Raw genomic sequence first — 23,808 nt, 5'->3', positions numbered from 1 at the left:
TTCTAACTCATCCAAAAAAAAATGTGGTAGCAAAATGCCAAGCCTCAATTGACCTTCCGTGGGCTTATTGACAGATAGATAGGCTTTTAGAATTTGGACAAGGTAAGAAAATAGCTATTGTCCCTGATGTCTTTTTTTCAGAACTGCTGCTTATGGCAATACGTGGGCTTTCTATAATGTCAGTCAATCTCTGTTAAAATAGCCACTGTAAGGTACAGGAAGGTTGTGTTACAACAACATTTAGAAGAGAGATGCCTACCTGAATTCCCTGTGGTGTGCTGCTGTGTGTGCTGCCCAGCGTGCATGGCCCCTGCCCCAGGGCTGACAGCAAAGGTGAGCAGCCAGCTCATGTTTATCCTAAGCATTTTTTGGCTCACATTTTTTGGACTTGGTTAACGTAGTTAACACACCGGAACTAGGATTTTGGTTCTCCTCTGCTGCGGGGCATTGCATACTCCATATCCCATGTTTTCCATAGCTCAATACCAACAATCTTGCAGAGTAACTATTTGTAGATTTTTCTGGGAGAGTTTTCCCAGTCTCTGCTCCTTGTGCACAGCCATTTGTTTGGCAAATCCTCACCTCTCTTGGGTTTCCCGGTGCTCTCCCAGCAGCATGGGGCTGCTGCTGCAGCGGGCGAGGCAGGGAGCTCCTGGCTTTTGGTGAGGTTGTTGGACCAGACGATGTGCTGTTTGCCCCAACCCCAGCGTGTGGTGAGGGGAAGCTGGGAGGCTGGAGCTGAAGGCTTGCCCTGGCTGCCAGCCTGATCCCATTTTGGGAGTCCCTCTGTGCGGTAGAGGTGGGAGGCTGCTGGTTGCTTCTGCTCCCCTGCATCCTTTGCATTTTTGGCACCTGCCCTGGTAGGGCTGCAAAACAAACAGGATCAAGGGTTGGGAATGAATGGGAGTACAGACAACATCTGCTGGTGTTTCAGCAGCCCTGCTGCCTGATAATGCCCTTGGACTATGAACAGTGACAAATTCTTTCCTGTTCACGTTTTAAAATCCCCAAACCTAATTCTAAGAAAACCTCAGACTGGTCTAATAAGGCTCCCTTTTTTTTCCAATTCCATATCCTCTTAACGGGCATTTTAAATTCACTTTATAATTTTAAGTCCAACCCCGCAAAGCACACCCTGGTGTCAGTCTGGTGCTACTGCTGGGAGTCGGGGTGTCGGAAGGACAAAATACTTTGCTTGTAACCTGCATAACCACAGTTATCAACTGTGGTTATAACAGAACTATTTTAATCCCATTGTGTTGAGCTGTCTTGGTTTCAGCTGAAGCTACCTGTGAGCGGCTCTCTTGTGCTGTTTGCTGCTCCTCTCTCCATCACCTTATTTTAGCAGAAGGTCTTGTGGGCAGGCGAAGCCCACCTGGGCAGAGGGCACCCTAAGACAGGCAGGGCTGGGAGAGATGCCCCGGGGAGGGAGAGGCTGTAGGTACCTCTTGCCTTGCTCTAGGGATGTGTGTTTGTGCCAGAGCGAGTCCTGCACCCCATGCATGGACACTGAGGTTTGGCATCAAGGTGTCCGAGGTGTCTGTGGTGCACAGGCACTGCTTGGTGCTCGGCTTCCACGGATTCTTCCCTCGCCTGACCCGGATCTGCCAGGCTATAAATACTTCCCTTCCTGATATTCTCTTATCTGTCCCCTGGCCACTGCTGAGCAAAGGGCCTGTTGTTAAGCCCCTGTGACACCGTGACGACAGGTTATCATTCCCTTGTGACATCTCATTCTGCTTTAAAAGCAAACCAAAAAACAGCCACAAACCCAACACCAAACGAACTTACACAGGCAAAGCAAGCAGCAGGATTGCTCCTCCTGTGCTGTGTGACCTGGCAGCAGGGTGCACCAACAGCCTGGGGTGACCTGGAGATGCCCAGGTGTGCTGAGGCTGCCTCCAGCTCTGTGCCTTAATCCCTTTTGCTTTTGGCCTTCATGGGGGTGACGCACATGGGGGCTGCGTGCTTGCTTTTGCTCCTGTGCAGAACAAATGATGCTGAAGTGATCGGCCACTTGACGAGACAAGCCATTAATTCTCCTGACGTTCTGTTGACATGACTGGCGTGTGTATAAAAATTAAAATGTATGCTTTTTCTTTTAAATAGGCTTTCCATGCAATGAGCTTGTGATGTGAAACTGTCTGCTTCATTATTTGTGTTTTTATTTTGGATGCAAAACCAGCAGAAATACGCCTTTTTTTAAGTTCAGTCTGAAGTCTGTATGCCCAAGGGAGGCAGGGAGATGTTTCAGGCGGGCTTTTGAGGATTTGACAGGAGAAAAGCACAAAGGAGGGTGCAGCTCCCACCTTCTGTGGGATCTTGGGGAGAAGCCTGGAGCCTGTTGAGCCCCAGAGCTAAAACTGCTTTTGTGCAGTCTGTGCTGGCATGGGGAAGGGTTTGATGTGTGCAGGAGGGGGTCTCCACACAGCCACAGAGGCTGGGGGTGGATGGCTGGCAGCAGTGGGGTTCCTGGGCTGCTGGCTCAGCTTTGCCTTGGTATCTCTGAATTATTCTCTTGGTCTTCCTGCTTTTGATGGGGCAGAGAAGTGGATTTGAAGAGCAACATGGTGAAGCTGTAAGCTGTTAATACAAATATTAGATTTTTTTTTTTTGAGACAGAAGCTAAATTTTCCCTTTCCTGTTGCCCCAACAGTGTGCCGGGGAGGAGAAGAGGGTTGGTACGCGCACCGTGGTGGTTGGGCACCGGACGGTGTCGGAAACAGATGCATATGTGGCACAGAAGTTCTGCGATAACAGGATCGTCTCGTCCAAGGTGAGCTCGCTCTCTGCACGGGTGGGCAGCATGCGTGCGTTCCCTACACGTGTGCACCAGCATGATCTTACTTTCCAGTTAAGTGCAGTACAGATTGTGAGATGACAGCAATTTAGGTTTGTGAAAGAGAGTGGGGATTATTTTGTAAATGGATAGATTCATGTGATTCACCTATTTTTTGTTTTGTGGCTTTTTTTTTCTCTTCAACCGGGACAAAAATAACCATGCTTGGCTTATTCCTTTAGAAGAAAGGGGAAACATTCATGCTGTATTAATCTAGCTTTTGTTTATTGTGGAAAACTGTGATGACACCCGTCTGCCTTCTGCTTAGCTTTTTTCCATGACATTCATGAAGCTATTTCAAAAGATTTGAAGCCAATTCAAGTAAAATATCAAGCAAGTGGCATCCAATATTGTCAACACAGCTGGATGCATGTTATGCTGCTTAGGAGTCATGATGCTCAGCATACTGCTAGGCTTCAGTTTTACTGTAGATGAGCTGAAAGGGTTTTCTTTCACTCCTTTCTTTTTTATACAACTTGGACCTTGTTTGTTTTTTAAGACTCTATGCTGTCTGCATTTATATTGCAGGCAAGTTTGAAGTCTAAACACCCTTAACGTGTGTAGCATTCCCAGTGACTTTTCCTTGACACGCAAGAGAGTCCTTTGGAAAACACTTTCCAGTACTTCAGTTCTATTTCTGATAAACTGTTTGTTTTAGCACTAATTTTGTAGCTCTTCTCTGGTTTATTTTTTAGTATTGTCTTTTTTTCATTTTTATTTGCTTGTCATGGACTGTTCTTACCTGACCAGTATCATTTTTTAATTAAATGAATGTTGGCCTTGAGACTTGGCTGCTTATTATTCATTGTTTATTCAAGGCACACTGAAAGATCACATATTAGACCTGTTATTTTCCACGCTGTTCTTCAATTCCATGTTTTCCAACGCAAATGATTCAGCAGCCTTCTTAAAATGATAACGAAGCACAGCCTAATAACAGATTTGTATGGGCAGCATGACTTTTTTCTGAGCAGAACAGCAACTCCAAGATTTAATTTGGAAAAAAATCTCTGCACTGTGCCTTACTTCTTTGTTAAATTGTGTCTCTTGAAATGCCTACGTAGAAGTTGCTTCCTGAAACAAATCCCGTGGTGTTTATCTTCTTTTTCCTCTACTGTCTCCAGCTGAGTGGTTTGGGAAATTTTAACAAAAGAGAAGCAGTTGACTACTTTAAAACAAACAAACAAAAAAGCCCCGCATTACTGCAAAACACTTTCAACTGTGTAATGAGCTGGTGGAGAGAGCCAGAGTTTGCGGTGTGATGCTGGAGGTGGGAGCTGGAGCTCAGCTGCATCACAGCACACAGCTGCACTGGTAGCAGCAGCTGCCTGGCGATGCTGGGACCTGCTGCCTTGCCTTGCTGGGAGGAAGAGGAGGCTGTGGCCCCAGCTGCAGCTTCAGGGAGATGACGGCAGCAGTTTGTGTACCTGCTGCCACCAATTCGTTTCAGTTTAAAGAGAAAACTCATTTCCTGCTCTGTGCAGATACCTCCCGTTTTGTAGTCTGCATCAAGCGCTGTGTCTTGGTCTGTTTGTGTTGGCATCTGGTAAGCTGCAATGTGTCCAACAGCTTCTGTTCCTCTCTCTCCACAGTACACAATCTGGAACTTCCTCCCGAAAAACCTTTTTGAGCAGTTTAGGAGAATTGCCAACTTCTACTTCCTTATCATCTTCCTCGTGCAGGTAAGATGCCAGGGTGGTTTTATTTGCATATTGTTTGTAAGCACAGATGGAACAGCAAGAATTGAGGTTCAAAACTTACTCTCTTGGTGGTTTTTTGTTGTTGTTTTGTTTTGTTTTTAAATTGGAAGCTGTGTTATAATTCTGGTAAGCCATTCAGCACATCCTAACAATTAAATATTTGGGCCTGGCTGAGGCAGTGTTCGAATGACTGCCGAAATGATTTAAAAACCTTTTAACTCTAACCATTAAGATCAGTCAACCAGTGAAAATATGTATGTTTAATGCTGCAGAATTAAGGTCTAGTTTTTTATCACCTTTATTACTTCTGCTGCATAACAACGTGCATTTTCCCAGGTTATGTGATGTTCATACATCTTATTTATAGTGACTTTCAGGGCAGCCCAGGGCAGAGAGGCAGTACTCAACAGAATTTGGAAGAGGCATAGCATGTGCTTTGGGAATTTGGAGTTTCAGGATGCTATTCTCCACAGAAAAAACAACAGATTTTATACACGGATGAGCCTTATCTCTCTGCTTTGTGGCTTTGCTAAGGAACAAATTCTAAGCAAACCTGAATATTTGTTTTTTGTTCTGTCATCCAAAAAGAAAAGCAGGCTGTCAAAATGCATTTGGGGGAAGAGGTGGAAAGTTTGGAAGAGTCACCACAGTGCTTTCACTCACCTTCTAAAATCCAATACTCAGACCCAAGGCTTAGTAGACAGCTTACTCTAGGACTAGAAACAGGCATCCGAACTCCTACCCCACCAACCTCAAAAACAGCACTGTAGAGCTACTGCAAACAGCCTGATCGTAGACGGCTTCTCCGGAATTTTGTTGATTCAGGTCTCAGGGTATCACTCTCTCTCCTGGTGTGCATGTTTAAAAGACCTCATTTTTTTTAACCTGACAGTAAAGAGTTATGGTTTACAGCCATTTCAGTGCCTGCCGCAGAAACGGGGGATCCTGAGGTAACGGCTGTGCGTGGCTCCTCCTGGCAGCGCTGCAGGAAGGCCAGCTCACCCTGGCATCAGCTGGCTCTCGGCCATCGCTTGATTTCACTGGCACTGCTCCCTTTTGTCAGAGTGAATTTGTAACTCGCCTTGTACTGAAGTGATGCCCTGGAGGCAGAATGCCCTTCTTGTGGAGATGGCCATTTAGTGACGCAGCGTTGCATTTTGTCTGCTGACCCTCTGGTCGGTAAGAACACTGTATTCTTGATCCTGCTTACAGAGCTCCCTGTAGTCTAGCTGCTTGCCCATTTTAGACACAGACGCATGCAGGTGAAATAAAAGCCTTGCTCTTCCTCCTCGTTGTAATCCTGTGACCTGTGATCGCCTCTAAAATAAGGAAGCAATCCTCATGCTCCATTAGAGAGGGAAAAACAAACCCAACCAAACATACCCTGGCAGCACTCACCGCCCCATGAAGTAGCCAACAGCCCTTGGTAATCATCATCCTGGAGCTGCTGGAGACTTCACTTACCCTAAGAAAAGCACTCACGGTAATTCCACTCACATAAAATATCAAGGGTTATACCTTAGTAAAACGGCATCTATAGCTTAAATGTTGGTGTTTAAATTACTTAAAATTATTAGAATTGTCGCAAGTGCTGCGTTAAGGGTGCAGTACGGCAACACTTGGGCTGTTCTCTGCATGGTGGATTTGTACCTGAGCAGTGTGTGCCCAGTAAGCCCCGCTGGGCATCGCCTGCTGCATCTCCTCTACCTGCTGTGACTCCAAATACAGCTCTTGGTAGAGAGAGGAAGAGAAGGTACACACATTAAACCTAAGACGCTAATGAGTGCACTAACAGGGATATGAATAACTGTTCTGTTGGTCCATCTATTGCAACACTCAAAGGAAACGAAGTCAACTCCTGGAGGAGACAGATGGTCTGAAGTAAGTGTGGTCAAGGTGTATTTGTAGAGGGACCAAGCTGATAGCAATCACCTTATTTAGGAGGTGCCAGAAATAAAAAATAAGTGTTCTTTTAGATAGATAAAGATGACTCCTGGACTGTGGTCTTCAGTATGGTAAACAATGAATTTGGGAGAAACTGTTAAGTAACAGAAGGATCTTGTCACTCTTAAGTGGATCCAAATTAAGCTGTTGAAGTCCTAAAGCTTCAATAGCTATCCAAATAGCTTCAAAGGAGTCTGCCTTTGATGTTTTGGCACGCTGCTCTTGTGTCCCTCTGCTTTCCACCAACAGTGACAGGCAGAAGAACCGCGTTGAGCCACAGGCTGCATACGGAGTGCAGTAACGGTCTCCACGTCTATAAATGAGTTATTCCAGGGACTCTACCCAGTACTTGTGTTCATACCTCTGTAATACAGCATTTGTGTGGACAGTAATTGTACTGCTTGTTTAAATAAATACATGCAGCTGCATCTTGTCTGGTGCAGAAAACTCCCATGGGGTAGCAGTGGGAGTCTCAGGAAGCCCAGGGTAGGTATCCTTTCCCTCTGCCTTGCTCTGCTTAGCTAAAAGTTCCTCTTGTGTTTACAAGATCTGTCCACTTCTAGTAAGACAAATTTTGGTTGACTGACCTGCACTTTGTGGTGCCTCTTCTAAAGAGGCCATCTGGACGTGCGGGGCTTTGTGTGATGTGTCTGTGCAATGCTTTACACCATCCTCACTTGAAGTTCTCCAAAGTCTGGTTTCTACAGCTTTCTGGCTGTAAACATGCTACATCCATTTGAGTGAAGCAGGGTGTTGTGTTCCTGGAAGTATTTGTTGTGTTTATTTTGGTTTGCCCTCATTCTGCTTACCTGGCTACTTGTGATGTAGCTGTTCTCAGTTTGGGTCCAGTCCTGCAGGGTAAGAATACAACGTGCAGCATTTCAAAGAGTTAAAAAATTCCACATGGCTTCCTCCCAGCCGATAAGAGCGGTTCTGTGCTTAACGTGGCTTTTAACTGAGAGCCTAAAACAACAAACATGCAGATGCTGTTTGTGAGCGTGCCAGGGAAGCGCAAACAAACAGAGCACGACAAAGTCCCTTTGTGGGGACACAAAGCCTTTCTGCTGAGCTTCCCAGTCCCTTGCCGTCATAGCTCTCCGCATCTGCCCCTTGTGCTCCCATCCTCTCTGGGGATGCCAGGAAAATGGCCAAATTTTTGTGCCCTGATTTAAAGGTGCCCCAAGGGAAGCCCTTGGGGTCTGCCTTAGTGGCTTTGGTCCCCGCACAGTATTTTGAGTGACGCTGCAAGCATCACTGCTGGCAGTGCCTGCTGGCAGGGAGCTATGAGATGTGCACAGATGGATGGCTGCGTCTCGGCACAGAAATTGTTGGGGCTGAATTCTCTGTTTGCTTTTGGGCTGCTGCCCTCCTGCTGCCAGAATGATGCATGCATGGAGCAGCTGGGGCAGGCACCTGATACCTGCCCTGGGCAACACCCTTGGGCTCACCTGCCATGAGGTGAAAGGCTTTTTGTGTTGTTGTTTGGGAGAGGACACCTTCATGATGAATCTTTTCAGTGGGCAAACAGTGCAGCTTTTCCTGCTTGTACGTGAATCCCTCCTAATTATGAACCTGTTCTGCTGTTCTTCCCCTTCAGGCCAAGTCATGATGCAGTCAATAGAAACAGTGGTTTCCCACAGCCCAGAGGTTGTATGAATGTTGAAGGGGCTCTGCTGGGCTTTGGTCTTAGGGAACTGTCTTTGCCATAGTGCTAGCTCAAGGTACAACAAGCACTGCACCTAGCTCAAGGACTCCAACTATTGACCTGAAGGCCCTTGTGTGGTCTTTGTGCTGTTTAAATCACGCTCTTAACTCCACGTTTCAGAGCTCGAAGGCTAAATGTTAATTTCTGTTTTACTGAAGTATTCGTGTGCCATTACACAATATATTTCCTTGGTAAATTGGGCTGGTGCATGTTGCTTTTAACCTCTCAGTGTCAGTGGTTCAAGAGGACTGGTACTGCCCTCCTGCTCACAACTGCCCGTGTTTTGGGGTTTGGTTGTTCCCCCCCTTCATGGCCAAAGAGGAGAAGTGGTCTTCCTGAGGTGTTTTTCTCTTTGTGCATTGCTGCTGCCTCTGCACCATCCTCCTTCCCTGCCTTTGTCCTCTCCAGCACACCCCATGGCAGGAGGAGACTTCTTTGCCTCAACACTTGAGCAGTTGCATTTTTGTAACCCATAACCAGCAACCCTTTCATCCAGGCTTTTACTTCCCACGAGGGTGAGGTCAAATAGATTTTAAACTACTTCTGAAAGACTTTTTCCCACATGAGGGCATCCCATGGCCTTCAGGAGAAGGTGTATCTGTCTTGAGACGGAGGAGAGCATCCTCAGGATGCCCTTGCTAGCCTTTCCTGTGTGCCCCTTCCTTCCCTCCTGTGCTGGGGTGTAATAGTACGCTTTACATCCAAGTGTACCAAGCACCTTTTTACACCAGTGGCCAGAGCTTTTGTTTCTTCTGCTGCCTGAAAGCGAGTTCTCACCAGTATGTTCCTTCTGTCCGCAGGTGATAGTGGACACCCCAACCAGTCCGATAACCAGTGGCCTTCCTCTCTTCTTTGTCATCACCGTCACAGCCATCAAACAGGTAAAAGCAGTAATTTGGGGAGAGGAAGATTGCCTTCCTGTAGGGATGTTCTTGTGCTCTTTGGGACATACGATGGAGAAAAAGATGAATGTATATTTGAATATATTCAGAATATCATCAAAATGGGCTGATAAGTTTGGTAACCCCTTCAAGAGCTCAGATGTGTGTATTAGTCCTCTTCAAGAGAGACTGCACGCTGAATATGGATGCTGGTGTGTATTCTGTTTTGGCAATGTAAAACATCTCTATATATTGTTGAAAGCAAACTGTGGTGGATAGTAAAGGTTACCACTGTGGCTGCCTCTCTAGTTCTGCCTTTACTTGAATTTTTCTTCTCTTTTTAGAAATGTTCTCTGACTCTTTGCAGAATACAGAGACGTGCTCCAAATATAGCCTGTGCTCCGCTCCCTTGTTAGTAAATGGAAAAGACAGGTTCTGTTCAAACTCAGTCTTGAAACTATGTAGTCCTCTTTCTTTCAGTGCTGAGAGACCACTTTCCTCCCATCATATGCACATGTGCCATTTTAAATTTCCTACTCAGAAGTATTAAATAATAAAGTAAGTTTCTTCTGCAGGAGCCAAAAAGGGAGAGCGAGAGTAAAATCCATCTGCTTCAAGTATGAATGTTTTATTCTTTTAGTGAAGACAGAAAAGGAAGAGTCTTGTCCTGCGTTACCATAGTAGAAAGAGTCACAGGGTGCTAAGCGTGTTATTCGTATTATCAGTCTGTTCTTGCCAACACTGAGAATAATAGAAACATGTTACAGTAATTTAGCTGATCGTTGCATGCGCTGCATATAGATTATTTTTATGTTATTTTAATCTGTTCTGAATCTGTCAAATATGCATATGAAGTTTTTAAAATAAATTGATTCAGTTTGAGCTGCTCTGGTTGATGTTTAGTCAGGCGTGAAGGAGTTCTTAGGACTGTTAAACTTTTTTTTCTCTCTCTCTCCCTCTCTCTCCATCTCCACTCATCCTATTTCATTCGTTTACTTGCTCTGTTACAAGTTTGTGTTGCCTGTATTTATATGCCTAGGGATATGAGGACTGGTTGAGACACAGAGCTGACAACGAAGTGAACAAGAGTACTGTCTTCATTGTTGAAAATGCAAAGCAAGTGCAGAAGGAGAGTGAAAAAATCAAGGTAATCGTTAGTAGAGAAGTCACATGTAGTTATGAGGGAAACGGATGGGGCACTAGGGTGGGTGATAGGCACTGGTGCCCGCAGGAGGGCTGTGCTGCATTCTTGCCGAGCGGCACAAAGTCTCTGGCTTCTGCACAAGATGCTCTGAGAGCCCTTCCCTGTTAATAAGTGAAGCTTCCTTTGTTTGACTGCTTTTGAGAGGCTGTCTTACAAAAGCTGTGCCAAGGCTGACAAATGACAGATCTGTCAGCGTTCTGCGTTTGTCTGGGACAGGCAGTCCTCTTCTATTTCCAACTCTCCCAAGGACAGCAGGAAAGCACACTAGCTTTGACATAAATTTATCACCCAGCACTTCAGATTAGTGCAGAGTCTCTGGCTTCATCAAGATTCATCAGGGAAATAAATAATAACCTCACTGCGTGGGCAGTCTGCGTTGGTGCTGGGTGGGATTGACCTGTTGGGCTGCAGTCCGGTGCTGGGACACATGCCCACCCCGTGGGTATCGGGGCTGCCCAGCAGGCTGCTGGGATGCTCAGAGGGGAGCCCTGGGGGAACAAGCTGAGTTGTTGGAGTCATTGCGACTCCAGTCATGATCTTGAACTCCCTGATGTCCCTTTTAGCCAAGGTGATTTCTTCTAGGCTTTGACTGAAGCTAAATCTGTGAGTATCTAAGAATAACTTAGAGGGCTTTTTGTTGAAATGTTTCTTTTCTTCCAGGTTGGAGACATAGTAGAAGTGAAAGCAGATGAGACCTTCCCCTGTGACTTGATATTTTTGGCCTCAAGTAGTGTTGATGGGACCTGTTACGTCACTACAGCGAGCCTGGATGGCGAGTCGAATTTCAAGGTGATGGGGATAGCTGGGTGGTGTACAGGACTGGTGCTCTGGTGTGCTGGGGCAGCTGTGGCTGAAGCTAGTACCTATATGGGGTGTGTGTGTAAGAGAGACAGTGAGATTAACTGGAAGATGCTCCCGTGTAACCTGTTCCCATGGCTGTGTGGCTATATTTAACATTTCCTCCCTCCGTCTGCTCATCAGTGAGTCAGCACTGAAGTGCTCTGTGGATTGTTTATTTTTCTTTTTTTTTTTAAACAGCTATTCTTGCTGGCGCTGCTCCAAATTGATTCCATCGTTATCAAAACAAACACCAATAAAAAAACAATATCAATAAATAATAATACGGCTTTGCCGCATTACTGTCCATCCTGGGCAATGTCTTTCTGCTCCCTGCTCCTACTGCATGTCACGAAGTCTGGTGCGTAGGTAATGCAGCAACCACAGCTGCTTCAGCGTATAGCTCCCTTTTCAGTACCTGCCAGCACTTCTCTTACTTAACTGAGCTATTTCAGTGACATCTGGGGCTTTCTGAGGCACTGTGTGTTGAGTCGTATGATTTGGGGAATTTTTCACCAGGGAGAAAAAAAGCCCCTTTGTTTTTTGTTTTTTTTTTGGAGGTGAGGGTGGGAAAGGGAAACAAAGGGGATTTTTATATATATATATATATATATATGTATATATGTATATATGTATATATATATTGCTTTCCCCTTTTCTGAACCAAGAAGTGAAATTAGATATCATTCTTGCTAAAGATGAATCTCTTCTTTAGTGTGTTTTCTTCCTTTATTTTTTTCCCCTTCTCCAAGGGAAAGAAGTAATGACAAAAAGGGAATTACATTTGTCATAAGACATGAAAATTTGTTTTCGCTTGTGTTTGATAAATATTTATACAGATATTAGCAACTGCAGTAGTAAGAGTGGAAGTTACTTTAAAATTTCATGATACATTCTGGTACACTCTGAAGTCAGTGGGAATTACCAGTGTTGATCTGACTGTGTGGGGTTTGCAGCTCATATCTTTATTGGCGGCTGTTAATTGGTACTGAAAAGTTTATGTAGGAGCTGGTGCAGTATTGACGTACCAGAGTGGTTATACTAGTAAGAGCTTTGGAGTGGCATGAGGCTAAAAATAGATATCCATATTAAATGGGCAGTTGCTTAGTAGTGTCAGGTGCATTATATGCATGAGTCAACGTAACTTTTTCAGTCTTGGCTTTTACTATCTTGACTCTTTAAGTGGAATGCTAAATTTCTATATTAAGCACTATATTTTTATTGGTTTGTGGGTTCCTGTAGGTAAAGGGGAGCTATCCCGAGTTTCTTGACAAGATGAAGATGGAAAATGAATTAAAAGGTGCTGGGAGGGAATAGAAAAGCAAGTGCTGTTTGGGGAAATATATCTAACATTAGGAACAAGGCTGTGCTGCAAAACTAGGGTAAAGGAAGCACACCCAGGTAGTCATAAAACATCCTCTGAACTAATAGCTGCTGCCTGCCATGTTGTATGTTTTTCTGGTGTGTATTAGGCTGTGCGTATGGGAAGGATGCCTTGTTACGTGAAACTGGGGCAGGGTTATAAAATGGATTGTGGCAGGGCTCTGTCTTTGAAGCAAGAAGCTTCTGCCATACATTATCTGAAAGAGCATGTGTTGTCCAAATAGGCTAAGGGACTGTGGATGTAAGGATTGAGGAATTGATTAGGAGGCTCAGTAATTGCACAGTGTCCATGGTGACAGGAGCGCTGGATGCAAAACTCCGCACAGGGGCATGATTTGATATTGGGCATTGTATGAACAGTTCTGAATGGTTTCACAGAAGCTGCGATTTATAGCAGAGGTGTGGGTGTGCTTTCAGTATGAAAACCCAGGCAGGTTCCCAAACAGGCATTAAGGTGGGCATCTATAACGTCACGGCTACGTATATAGCATGGCAGCTCCTCCTGCAATGCACGATGAGAGGAATACAAAGGCAATGAGCTGAGGAAGCTTTTTAATGACTTTGTTTATGAAGACGGATTAAGGCAGCCTGTCGTACAGCCTGCAGTGGTTTGGAGCCGCCAGCAGCTCCTATAAATAGCGCTCGCAGGCAGCGAGCTGATCCTCCACGGGCTTCCCAGCTAATTGCGAGCGAGGAACCTTCGCAGTGCCTAGAAACAGCTTTGAGCCTGCCGATGCTGGGGCTGGCCTCTCATTACCTCTGGTGTCCTGAGGGCACCTGCATCCCCCTGGGGAGATGCAGAGATGCTGAGTGCAAGCCCTCCTGCAGCCTGAGCTGCATTGCTGGGGCTGCTGCTGAAAAGTGTGTGCTTCTCTTGCCAGACTCACTACGCGGTGCGGGATACCACCGTGCTCTGTACGGATGAAGCCATAGATGCCCTCACAGCCACGATTGAGTGTGAACAGCCGCAGCCAGACCTCTACAAGTGAGTGTGGGCATCCTCGCTGCTCCTCCTAGCCTGCTACCAAAGCCTCAACCACATCTGTAAATATAAGTTAAAGCTCAATAAAGCGAGGGGTGTTTTCTTGTCAGAAAATGACAGGTTTCTGGAGGCAGCAATGAGCTATGGGGCTTCTTCTGGATGAGGGTGGCAAAGTCAATGCTGGGTTGCTTCAGGTCTCAGTTCCTCTGCAGCAAAGCCTCTCCAATGAAACACTCATCGTGGTATAATGAGTTATATTTTTGTCAGCTCAGCTCTAGTAGCAGTGCATGCACCTATTTTTAGGCCAGCGTACCTTCCAAGTAAAATGCATTCCAGGATTAAGCTGTCTTGGTGGTTAAATCCTTTGAAGGAGGCTTGCTGCCATGTGTTTTATGCCGTGACTGAGATGAGCTGGGGGTGCCCAGGCACAGTCAGTTCCTGCTGTGCTGGGGATGGTAGTGGGGAGGCACCCAGGGTGGTGGGTGCTTTCTTTGTGCCTTCTGAAGCCTTGACCTCTCAGGTGCGTGAATTACCATGTTCCCGTCTCCTGATGATGACATTTTAGTGTGTTTGTAGTGGCTCTTTTTAATGTTCATATGTTTGTATTTCAAGTTTTTCATGTACTTTTTAATTGCAGATTTGTTGGAAGAATTATTATCTACAGAAGTAACCAAGAGCCCATAGCCAGGTTAGTCTTGCAGCTGTCTCCCCCCTCAAAGATATGAAGCTTTTACCCCAGATTTCAAGGATCTGAACTCCTGTTGCCATCACTAGTGAATGTCCTGTTTCTCTTTAGCTGTTCCAAATATCTCCTTTACTAAAGGAGACCTGTAATTAATCCCTCTGCTTGCTTGCTTCTGCCACCTGGTGACCCATGTGAGCCCACCTAGGGACTGGGGAAGCTTTCTGTAGCTGTGAGGGAGAGCTGTAGACAGCCTCCAAGTGACAGCCCATTGAGCCCCCGGGGAATGTCCCAGGACACAGGGACGAGGTTTCCAGCACGAGTGCTCATGTGCTGGAAGAAAACCCACAATGCTCCTTAGCCACTGTAGTCCTGCCAGCAGCCTCCTAAAGAAAGAGAAGCAGCAGAGGGTCGTGGGTGGGACGTTCAAAGAGAAATAGAAACAGGAGTGGTAGCAAAATAAGCTGTCTTTGGTGCCATTGATAGGCTCTGCTGAAATTGATAGATTTTCTAAGGTTTTAAAAACAGGGCTTTTTATATAATTACTAGAACGTGTTACATGTGAATGTTTTGTATTTGTTCCTCCAAAACTTCACTGAGAACCCACCATTAAATTTGGGACTTTGAGCACCAAGGATGGTCTACATAAGGTGAAATGGAAATAAAAGTACATATGTGGAAAAATAAGGAAAAATATTAATTTAACATACAAATCAACTGATCACCTCTAAAAAATCATCAGTTTAGCTTAATAGTTTATCTCTGTGTTTAAACAGCAAAGAAGTTTTAATGTTCTTTTAGTGATGTGCTATTATAACTTCTTTTATGTTTAGGTCTTTGGGTCCTGAAAACTTGTTGCTGAAAGGTGCTACCCTCAAAAATACCAAGAAGATCTATGGTGAACATTTTTTTTATCATAGTTCTGATGAACATCTTCATTTGTCATTATCACTATATCTAGAAAGAGAAAATACTTACCTGCAGCCTGTCTGCCAGGGTTCTACAGTTGCATTTATATGCCAGCTGCTTGAAAAGTTTCTAGGGTAAAATCTGGAGGTGCTGGTTCTATCTGCAGTGCTGCCATGCTATGCAGGTTGTGTTAATACACCTAAGCAAGCTTTTCTTTGTGCCTGAGTTACAAAGAAGTTACAAAGAGTTACAAAGACTTATTTCCAAATCCTTTGCCAAACACTTTTGCTAGAATCACAGTCCTAGACATCAGTAATTTAGAATGAAGGCTGATAGGGAAGACTGATATTTTTTCTAACTGTGTGTGACCCTTGGGCTGCTGGTCAGTGCTCAGGGATATGTGCAATTAACATTACTTAGCAGCCACTGAGCTTTCTGCAGTTGAGCAGCCCTTGGGTAATGCCGATTTCTTGAACTGGGAGTCAGGTTCCCATGTACACGCTGATGCCTCCGATGGCTCAGTGAAAGCTGGGTCCCTTCTGGCTTGTGAGTCCCTGATGAGCTCTGCTTTAATCCTCTGTAGGTGTGGCAGTCTATACTGGTATGGAAACAAAAATGGCTTTGAACTACCAAGGGAAATCTCAGAAACGCTCTGCTGTAGAAAAGTGAGTATTTATAGTAGGCAAAAATTGGTATAAGCTGTTGGGTTTTGTCATGGATGACTTGCACAAAAATAATCCCCTAATCTGCTGCTTTTTGTTTCAGATGCTCTCTGATTTTCCATGCAATCTGTGGATTTCATTAAACATATCTTTCAAGGAGCTGCATCATTTAGTAGCTTTTTTATTTAAAAAAAAAAAAAAAAAGTAAGAAATGTTAAAATGTATGAATTGACCCTGAGTATCAGCACTGTCAAAAGCACTTGTTCTGCAATTCCCTTCTTAAGATTAAGGAAGTTCTGTTCCTGCTTATTTGCATGATTTTCTTTATAAAAATAGTTGCAAGAATTCTAAAAAGAAACCTATTTTTCAGATCTATCAACGCTTTCCTGATAGTGTATTTATGCATCCTATTGAGCAAAGCTACTGTGTGCACGACTCTGAAATATGTCTGGCAGAGTAATCCATTTAATGATGAGCCTTGGTACAATGAAAAGACTAAAAAAGAGAGAGAGACGTTCAAGGTAAATGGATTTGTGTTTCAGCACCTCCTCCAGCTTTATTTATTCTGACAGTTTTATTTAATCTGATCATGTCTGCTGCCAACCCTGCGATGCCTGTTTGCTCTTCGGAAGTGCTGCCACTTATTGCGGTCTCTCCATGTTTGTGTTTGTCTCCTGTCTCGGTTACTACCTGCATCTCTCATACTTGTGCACTGCAGTGCTTGCATGGAGCAGGGCACAGCGATGCTCATAGCAAGGCTTGCTGCTAACCCTGCTTGTGCATTGGCATCCCCATCACCCTGGGGACAAGTGAATACATGCCGGCTACTGGCAGCAGGCGGATAACATCATTTCCACCATGCAGAGACATTATATAAATGCAGCAGCTGATTTAACCTGGATCCTTATCTGAACTTGAGCTATCTTTCAGCTTTGAGTAGATAAATTGAGGCCACGTCAGCCAGGTTTTTAAGCTTGCTGAGACACAGGCAGCCAAGCCTGAAGGAGTGAGTGGGAGTGGATGGAAGTCATCTGATTCAGTTGATTGTTGAGTAGGACTTCAGACATGTCACTGAATTGGTTGTACCCTTGACATAACTTGACTGGTCTCAAAGCACTTGCTCCAGGTATCTGAGATGAGAATCAGCCTGTAACAGTATGTTCTGAAAAGGAATATATACCTGAATAAAATGGAGATTTGGTCACCTTGAAACAGTAAGATGTGCTCTTCTATTATACCCTCATATAGCTGTAGAAGGCAGCAAGATTTTCTACATCGAAGGAAAACAGAATTTGGCCATACCTTAACTGCACTCAGTTATTTTCAGGATTTTTTTTGTCTATTTAACCTTTAAGGAAATACTGTCTAAAACCTCAGATTTGTTGTTGTAAACTGTCTCATCCCTGAGTTACGCACAGACTGTATCTTCCTCTTGTCTCTCCATTGCAGGTGTTGCGGATGTTCACAGACTTCTTATCATTTATGGTCCTCTTCAATTTTATTATCCCAGTCTCCATGTATGTTACAGTAGAGATGCAGAAGTTCCTGGGTTCCTTCTTCATCTCTTGGGACAAGGAAATGTACGATGAAGAAATAAAAGAGGGAGCGTTGGTGAACACCTCGGACCTGAATGAAGAGCTTGGGCAGGTCAGAACGAGCTCTGTTTGCATCTGCTATGAGGAACGTCATCTGTGTTGGCAGGGGAGCAGCTGGCATGGGGAGGAGGGCCACAAGGGTCCACTTCTGCTACCAGCATGCACACCATACATCATCCCATCCTACCATGGTGGGGCTGTGGTGGTCTTTGTGCATCTCTTGGCTTCAGTGGTTGTGCATTGCTTACTCTCTCCAACTTAATGGTTCTCCCCACCACAGCTATTACGATGTTGCATTAAAAAAAAAAAAGGATATACAAAGCATTTGGAAAGTTGACCTAAGTTGAGCATTGCAGTGTTGTTCCATTACTTCTTATCAGCGCACCTTAAACAGAAACTAAAAGCCTTGCTGTATTTAATTAAGGCAGAAGAAAATCACAGGCAGGAAGAAAATTGATTGCAGTTTTTATTCCAACACCACAATTCTTGATAGCTCTGAAAAACAATTAGTGGGCCACTGCCACTGGAGCTTGTAACATTTTCCCTAATAAGAAACCTTGTTGTGGCAGTTGCTGGCTGTCCCAGCAGGGCAGAGCTTCAGCCAGTCTGGTGACACTTTCCATTTAACATGATTCTACTCGCTGCATGAAATGGATAAGGTTATAAATAGTGTATGAAGGAGTAGGAATTGGGTCACGCCAATTGTTTCCATACTGGGGAAAATCAGGCACAGTACTCTGCATGTCAGGGTGGTTTGCTTTCTCCGCTTCAATTAAAAATGAAAAATCCTCTGTGTCTTCAAGGATTAACAGAAATGACTGCCCAGTCATCTCTCTGGGCATGTAATGTACATGCAACCAGGCTGCTGCAGGCCTTGCTGGAGCAGTTAGAGAGCTGCTAGCTTCTCTCTCTGATCTGTGTCAGGAGAGGCTGAGTGTAGGGTATGTACAGTGCCTCCTGCTTTTTATTTTGCTTAAAAAAAAAAAATCAGTTTGGAGTAGCAATTACCTGCCTCAAATACAGCACCAAGATGGAAGTCTCCCAAAGGAGGCAGCAGACCTGCAGCAGCAGCTGTATAAGCACTGGGAGCTGCAGCAAAGTAGCCAATAAAGAGGATGAGGGAGAATTGAAGGGCCTTGAAACAGATTTTAAGTCTTCAGGAGCTGCCACTTGTTTAATGGATGGGAAAACAAGGGAGGATGGAAACAGTAAAACCATACACTGGTGTAACCCCCATGCAGCACCTGCATGTTTTTGGATGCCAGGTCAGGAAAGCAGCAAAGTACTCTTCAGAGTTGGTCCAGATGTATCAAAATGCCCCAACCTTTCCATCTGTGGGGCTGCTTCCCTGGTGAGGCTTTGGTGCAGCAGTGGAGGCAGGGAGTACAGCGAGGTGGGGGTCTCCTTGCTTCTAGGTGGAGTTCGTCTTCACAGACAAAACAGGAACCCTGACAGAGAACAGCATGGAGTTCATCGAGTGCTGCATAGACGGGCACAAGTACAAAGACTGCATTTCAGAGGTTGATGGCTTCTCCCAGACTGATGGGCCCCTCAAATACTATGGCAAAGCAGAAAAGGTAAGAAATCAGCTTGTTGATTAATGCTGGGGTTTTGTTGGCAGCTCCTGGCTGGATAAATGTGATCTATTACTGCTGACGTTTCAGGGGTGGGGGATATTTTTGGTTTTAAAATACAAACGCACAATGATGGTAAGCAGCTGCTTTGAGTTGGACTGGGTGCATGGCATGAAGCTGGTAATGAGCCCTTCCTCCATCCTGCCTAGAGCCGAGAAGAGCTGTTCCTGCGAGCCTTGTGCCTGTGCCACACCGTTCAAATCAAGGAAGCAGACCAGGTGGATGGGCTGATAGGACATCCCGAATGCAAACACACCTACATCTCCTCTTCCCCAGACGAAATCGCTTTGGTGAAAGGCGCAGAAAAGTAAGAATGTGAAGGTGTTTTTTGTTTTTTTTTTTTCCTCTTCTGGGAAGCCACACGAGCATTTGAGTTGGAAAGAGCTCTCCAGAAAAGCAGAAGTCTACAAAGGGTCTTTGCTGAGCAGCTTTTCAGGAGGCCAAAGTTTACATTCACTGCTGAGAGCAGCCCCTAAAGCATGGCATTGCAGCCAGTTTGCTTCCTTTCTGTGCAGTGGCAAAATAATAAGATGAGTTACTTCTGTGAAACGTGTTTCAATCCTTAGAAGATGTTGTTGCCAGCCCTGAGTTTTAGACTGAGGCTACTGCAGATGTGTACTAGCTTGTGGATGGTAAATCTGCTGGAGACCCAGGGGACCACATCTGGAGCCTCTTGGCATCTGTGCACTGAAGTGTCCAGCTCGCTGGGTTACAGGAGTGATGACAAAATGTCACAGCTGGCTCTGCAAGGAGCAAGCAAATGTCTGGCCAGGCTTTCTAGCTTGGGCTCGATAACTTCTTTGTCTCTCCTCTGCAGTACAGAAAGTGAAATGAGAACGCAGTTAACGATTAATTTGTGCCAACGGGTGCTCTCACTGTTGTTCTGTCCTCTTGTTTATTGACAGGTATGGTTTCACTTTTCTAGGACTTGAAAATGATTTCATGAAAATACGAAACCAAAAGAATGAAACTGAAATGTAAGTGCCGTGGGGTCTGCCAAGTAATATTGCTGCTGGTAATTGAATGGATTCTGCTCAGCACCGGCTCCCATGTGGGTTAATTAACTTCGGTCGATGTGGCAAGCCGGGCAAGGTCAAAACTGCTCAACAAGGGTTGTAAGACCTAGCTACCGACCTGCACAGACACTGCTCCTTCTTGCAAAGAGCAGGCTGAAAGGCTTGCTTGCAAAAACCTGCTGTCAGCTCTACAGAAGCCTTCATTCAGGTCCCTTGAGTGTGCCCAGTCCCTTGCGTGTCTCCTTCCCCGGTGCCTGACGCCACAGGTGGTTCACCAGATTTGAGATTGGTTGCCAGCATTATGGATAGCAGCTGGACCTCCAAGCAGGGCATGGCTTAAGCTGTGTGACAAGGCTCCTTGTTCCCCCTCCCAAACTCAAAATAATTAGGTTTTACCCTTTGGTAACAGCTACTGTGATATCTGCAAGTATGTAGGCAGCTGAGAGTGAATTACCTAGTCCCAGTGCTCCCCTACAACTCGCCCTCACAATCAAAATTCACTTCTTATTCCGGGGAGCTGGCATTGAGTTGTCTTAAAGCTCACTTGTTTTTTTATATTTTTTTTATTTTAAGGTACCAGCTTCTCCATATATTGAACTTTGATCCTGTCCGTCGCCGTATGAGTGTCATTGTGAGGACCATCACAGGTACAGTTAAAAGGCATTTCTAGACTCATCGACATGTGTGCACATGTGCACAAATATAAAAGCCATCCCCTTCGTTCCTTTCTGAATGTGTGTAACACAGTGCGCTGTAACCCAGCAAGTCTAAGCTCTTAGGTTCTCTGGACTGGTCTAGACACATTAATTCTGTTACTGGGTCTGGTTTGGGATAATGTTGATTTTCTTCATAGGAGGTGCTTGGAGCCAGCTGCAGATTAGGGGAGGGGACATGGACAGGGACCTTGTTTTTGCTTGCCTTGCCCCAGCCTGGTGGTATAACTACAGGAGGAGGTCTGAGACCTTCACCTGAGTAGGATGGGTTTTCGTGGGGTTAGCAGACAAAAATTCAGGGGTCATCCTTCTTAAAGTTCAGTCCTATAAGTTCTAGGACATGGGCTTTTTCCCATCCCCACAAAGGTTTCCAAGACTTCTAAATAGGGAGAAATAAACTGCTTTGTCAGCCTGCTGCAGAAAGTTTTCTCCGGGCAGGTAGAGACTTCGGATAGTTCACCCAGAGGTCAAAGAAGGTTTTGTACAGGTGTCACGCCACTTTTGGTAGGCAGCCAGGCTTCTAGCAGTTCCTTCTTTAGTCCTGACAGACTTCTTCCTCTGCGTCGTTAGCTGGCTATTGAAGCCAGTGTCTGTTAAGTCTTTCTATGGCTTTTGAATGCGATAAACTATTTATAACTCTGCTTTTAGGAAAGCTACTTCTCTTCTGTAAAGGAGCAGATTCCTCTATTTTTCCAAGGGTGCAGCAAGAAGAAATTCAACAAACTAAAGTACATGTGGACCGCAATGCTATGGTAAGCACGCAGATGGAACTTGGCTGGCTCCTGGGGTCAGGAAAGCCTTATGCCAAAAATAGGGTTGTGACCTTGCTTTGGAGGGAAGTATTGAAAATCTGAGTGCCACTTCTTATTGTTTTGAAGCCTGGCTTCTGGCTTCTTTCCTTTTTTGTTTCTTTGACTTCCATGTTTATTTGACTTTTGATATACTTATATGGGCTCGATTGCAGTTGTGTCCAAGCATCTCCAAAGCAAGTTAAAAATAGAAAATAACAATAGCAGACTTTTTTCTCTGGTGGGAGAAGTCTTTCAATCACTCGTGATTTGTATGCAAAGGTGGAAGAGAAGCATTTCCTGGGAGGCCTCTTTGGCAGAGGTGGTCGCACGTGGGAGCACGTCCCTTCCTTGGTCCTGGATGTGGGGACACTTGATTCCCACTTGCCCTGTTAGGTGCAGGATATCTGCTCTGTCTGCTGCGTTACGTGCATGTGAATGTACTCTGATGTGAGGAAGCTCCTGTATAAGCATAGACAAATTGGTTTTCTGTCTTAAGCTAACAAAGCATCATTGCCGTCAGGTTCAGTACTCACTGTAAGTACTAACAGTGAGGAAAAGTACTGAGCCTAATGTGGGGAGCTACAGAAAATATGGTGTTAGGGCACTTGTCCACTTTTTTTTTTTTTTCCCTCCTACAAGGATGGCTACCGAACACTTTGTGTGGCATTCAAAGAACTGACTCAAAAGGAGTATGATAAAATAGACCGACAGCTTAATGAAGCGAAGATGGCTCTGCAGGACAGAGAAGAAAAGATGGCAAAGGTTTTTGAAGACACAGAAGCAGACATGCACTTGATTGGAGCAACTGCTGTAGAAGACAGGTAAAGAGCACACAGACCAGGCACTGTTATGCACCATGGTACCCACGGTTTCTCCATGACTTTGTGTTGTGGTGCACCCACGATCTCTCACGTGAGCTGCAGCAAGGTTCCTGTGCAGCCTGGGATGGCTTTACCTGTGGTTACAGGACAGCCTGAGAGCAATGGGAATTAAAACCCAGAACAGTCTGTGATTGCTGAGCAGCGAGGCAGACGTGGGAAGTGTCCAGGGCAATTACTCTGTGGCACAACCCATTACACACTGCCCTAGTTGCTAAAATTGGCTAGTGTAGAAGTTAGGATTTATTAATGAAACCACAGAAGTACTTGCACTTCCAGAAAGTGAATGGATGCATGCAGTGTTAATTTGCATATCAAAACAAATTGAGTATAATGCAGTGAATTTTGGCTGCACTTTAAAGATTGGGATTGCCGAGTTCTAATCCTTATTCCTGTGGCAGTAGTCTGATTACCATGGGGACAATCAATTAACTTCTCTCTATCTTATATTTCCTACCTGTAAAATAAGGATACCTGGGGGTGAGGGGGCTGAGGCAGTGTGGATTAAGTGGCAATGTAGGCTAAGCCTCTTTACACCCATGGAGTGTTGTATCTCAGAAACATATTTCTGAGGCTCCTGCCTGCCTGGGGCTTGCTGGGAAGGGCTTCACAGCCTCGTCTGAAGGTCTTGTTTGCTCTGCCGTCATATTTTCTCAATTTACACCTAGTGTAGAGCTGCTCCAAGCTCTTTCTGCTTCTGTCTGGAAGTGTGAGATGTTTTTCACTGATGGTGCTTTTGCACGCTGGGTTGTGCACTAGCAGGTTTGAAGGTGGGTGCTTGTGATCCATCAGCACACAGCTGTGGCTGATCCTCTCACTAGGTGGCCAGGACATGGCCAGTGCTGAGAGTCCAGCTCTGTGACCTGGCCAGGGATCTCACTGGCATGCTACCAGCAGTGCGGAGCTGCTCAGGGTCTGCCTTGCCTCCGAAGCAAATCTGATCAGTCACATTTCCTCTCCGTGTTCAGACTGCAAGAACAGGCAGCAGAGACGATTGAAGCTCTGCATGCTGCTGGCATGAAGGTGTGGGTGCTGACGGGAGACAAGATGGAAACGGCCAAGTCCACCTGCTACGCCTGCAGGCTCTTCCAGACCAGCACCGAGCTGCTGGAGCTGACGGTGAAAACAGTGGGGGAGAGCGAGAGAAAAGAGGACCGGCTCCATGAGCTACTGTTGGAGTACCACAAAAAGCTGATTCAGGATGTTCCCAAACACCGGGGTGGACTGAAGAGGTGAGTGATGAGGAGGACCCAGCCTGCACGCATTTGGATTATTGTACTAGGCACAGATGCAAACCTGATAGTGAAATTACACCATGTTGTGGCACTGGGGATGCACTACTGGCACATGCTGCTGCTGGCTCCTTTGCGTTGTTCATTGTCTCTAGTATTAGTTGGTTTTGAACCTAATTATGCAGTTCCCTTAGTGAAGGGCGTGTACTAAATCCAAGCTT

General features: G+C 45.3%; 1 protein-coding gene across 9 annotated transcripts in view; it reads left to right on the top strand.

Annotated features, from left to right (window-relative positions):
• ATP11C (ATPase phospholipid transporting 11C) overlaps positions 1-23,808 on the top strand; it is a 58,430-nt gene that overhangs the window by 15,637 nt on the left and 18,985 nt on the right. For all 9 annotated transcript variants that reach the window (XR_011101017.1, XM_068696984.1, XM_068696982.1 and 6 more), the window contains exons 2-19: positions 2,657-2,776; positions 4,432-4,521; positions 8,989-9,069; positions 10,109-10,216; positions 10,934-11,062; positions 13,375-13,478; positions 14,113-14,163; positions 14,991-15,055; positions 15,650-15,731; positions 16,099-16,249; positions 17,178-17,375; positions 18,739-18,900; positions 19,107-19,264; positions 19,863-19,934; positions 20,547-20,620; positions 21,335-21,438; positions 22,117-22,298; positions 23,324-23,587. Coding sequence is in view for 8 of the 9 variants with exons in the window: in XM_068696984.1 (XP_068553085.1) it covers positions 2,657-2,776; positions 4,432-4,521; positions 8,989-9,069; positions 10,109-10,216; positions 10,934-11,062; positions 13,375-13,478; positions 14,113-14,163; positions 14,991-15,055; positions 15,650-15,731; positions 16,099-16,249; positions 17,178-17,375; positions 18,739-18,900; positions 19,107-19,264; positions 19,863-19,934; positions 20,547-20,620; positions 21,335-21,438; positions 22,117-22,298; positions 23,324-23,587 (2,195 nt within the window). In the remaining variant the exon portion in view is untranslated. The remainder of the gene's footprint in view (positions 1-2,656; positions 2,777-4,431; positions 4,522-8,988; positions 9,070-10,108; positions 10,217-10,933; positions 11,063-13,374; positions 13,479-14,112; positions 14,164-14,990; positions 15,056-15,649; positions 15,732-16,098; positions 16,250-17,177; positions 17,376-18,738; positions 18,901-19,106; positions 19,265-19,862; positions 19,935-20,546; positions 20,621-21,334; positions 21,439-22,116; positions 22,299-23,323; positions 23,588-23,808) is intronic.

Source organism: Anas acuta, chromosome 13 (assembly GCF_963932015.1).
Source record: "Anas acuta chromosome 13, bAnaAcu1.1, whole genome shotgun sequence".
NCBI classification, from domain to species: Eukaryota; Metazoa; Chordata; class Aves; order Anseriformes; family Anatidae; genus Anas; species Anas acuta.
Note: the sequence above shows the minus strand (reverse complement) of the source record. Positions and strands in the feature narration are given on the sequence as shown.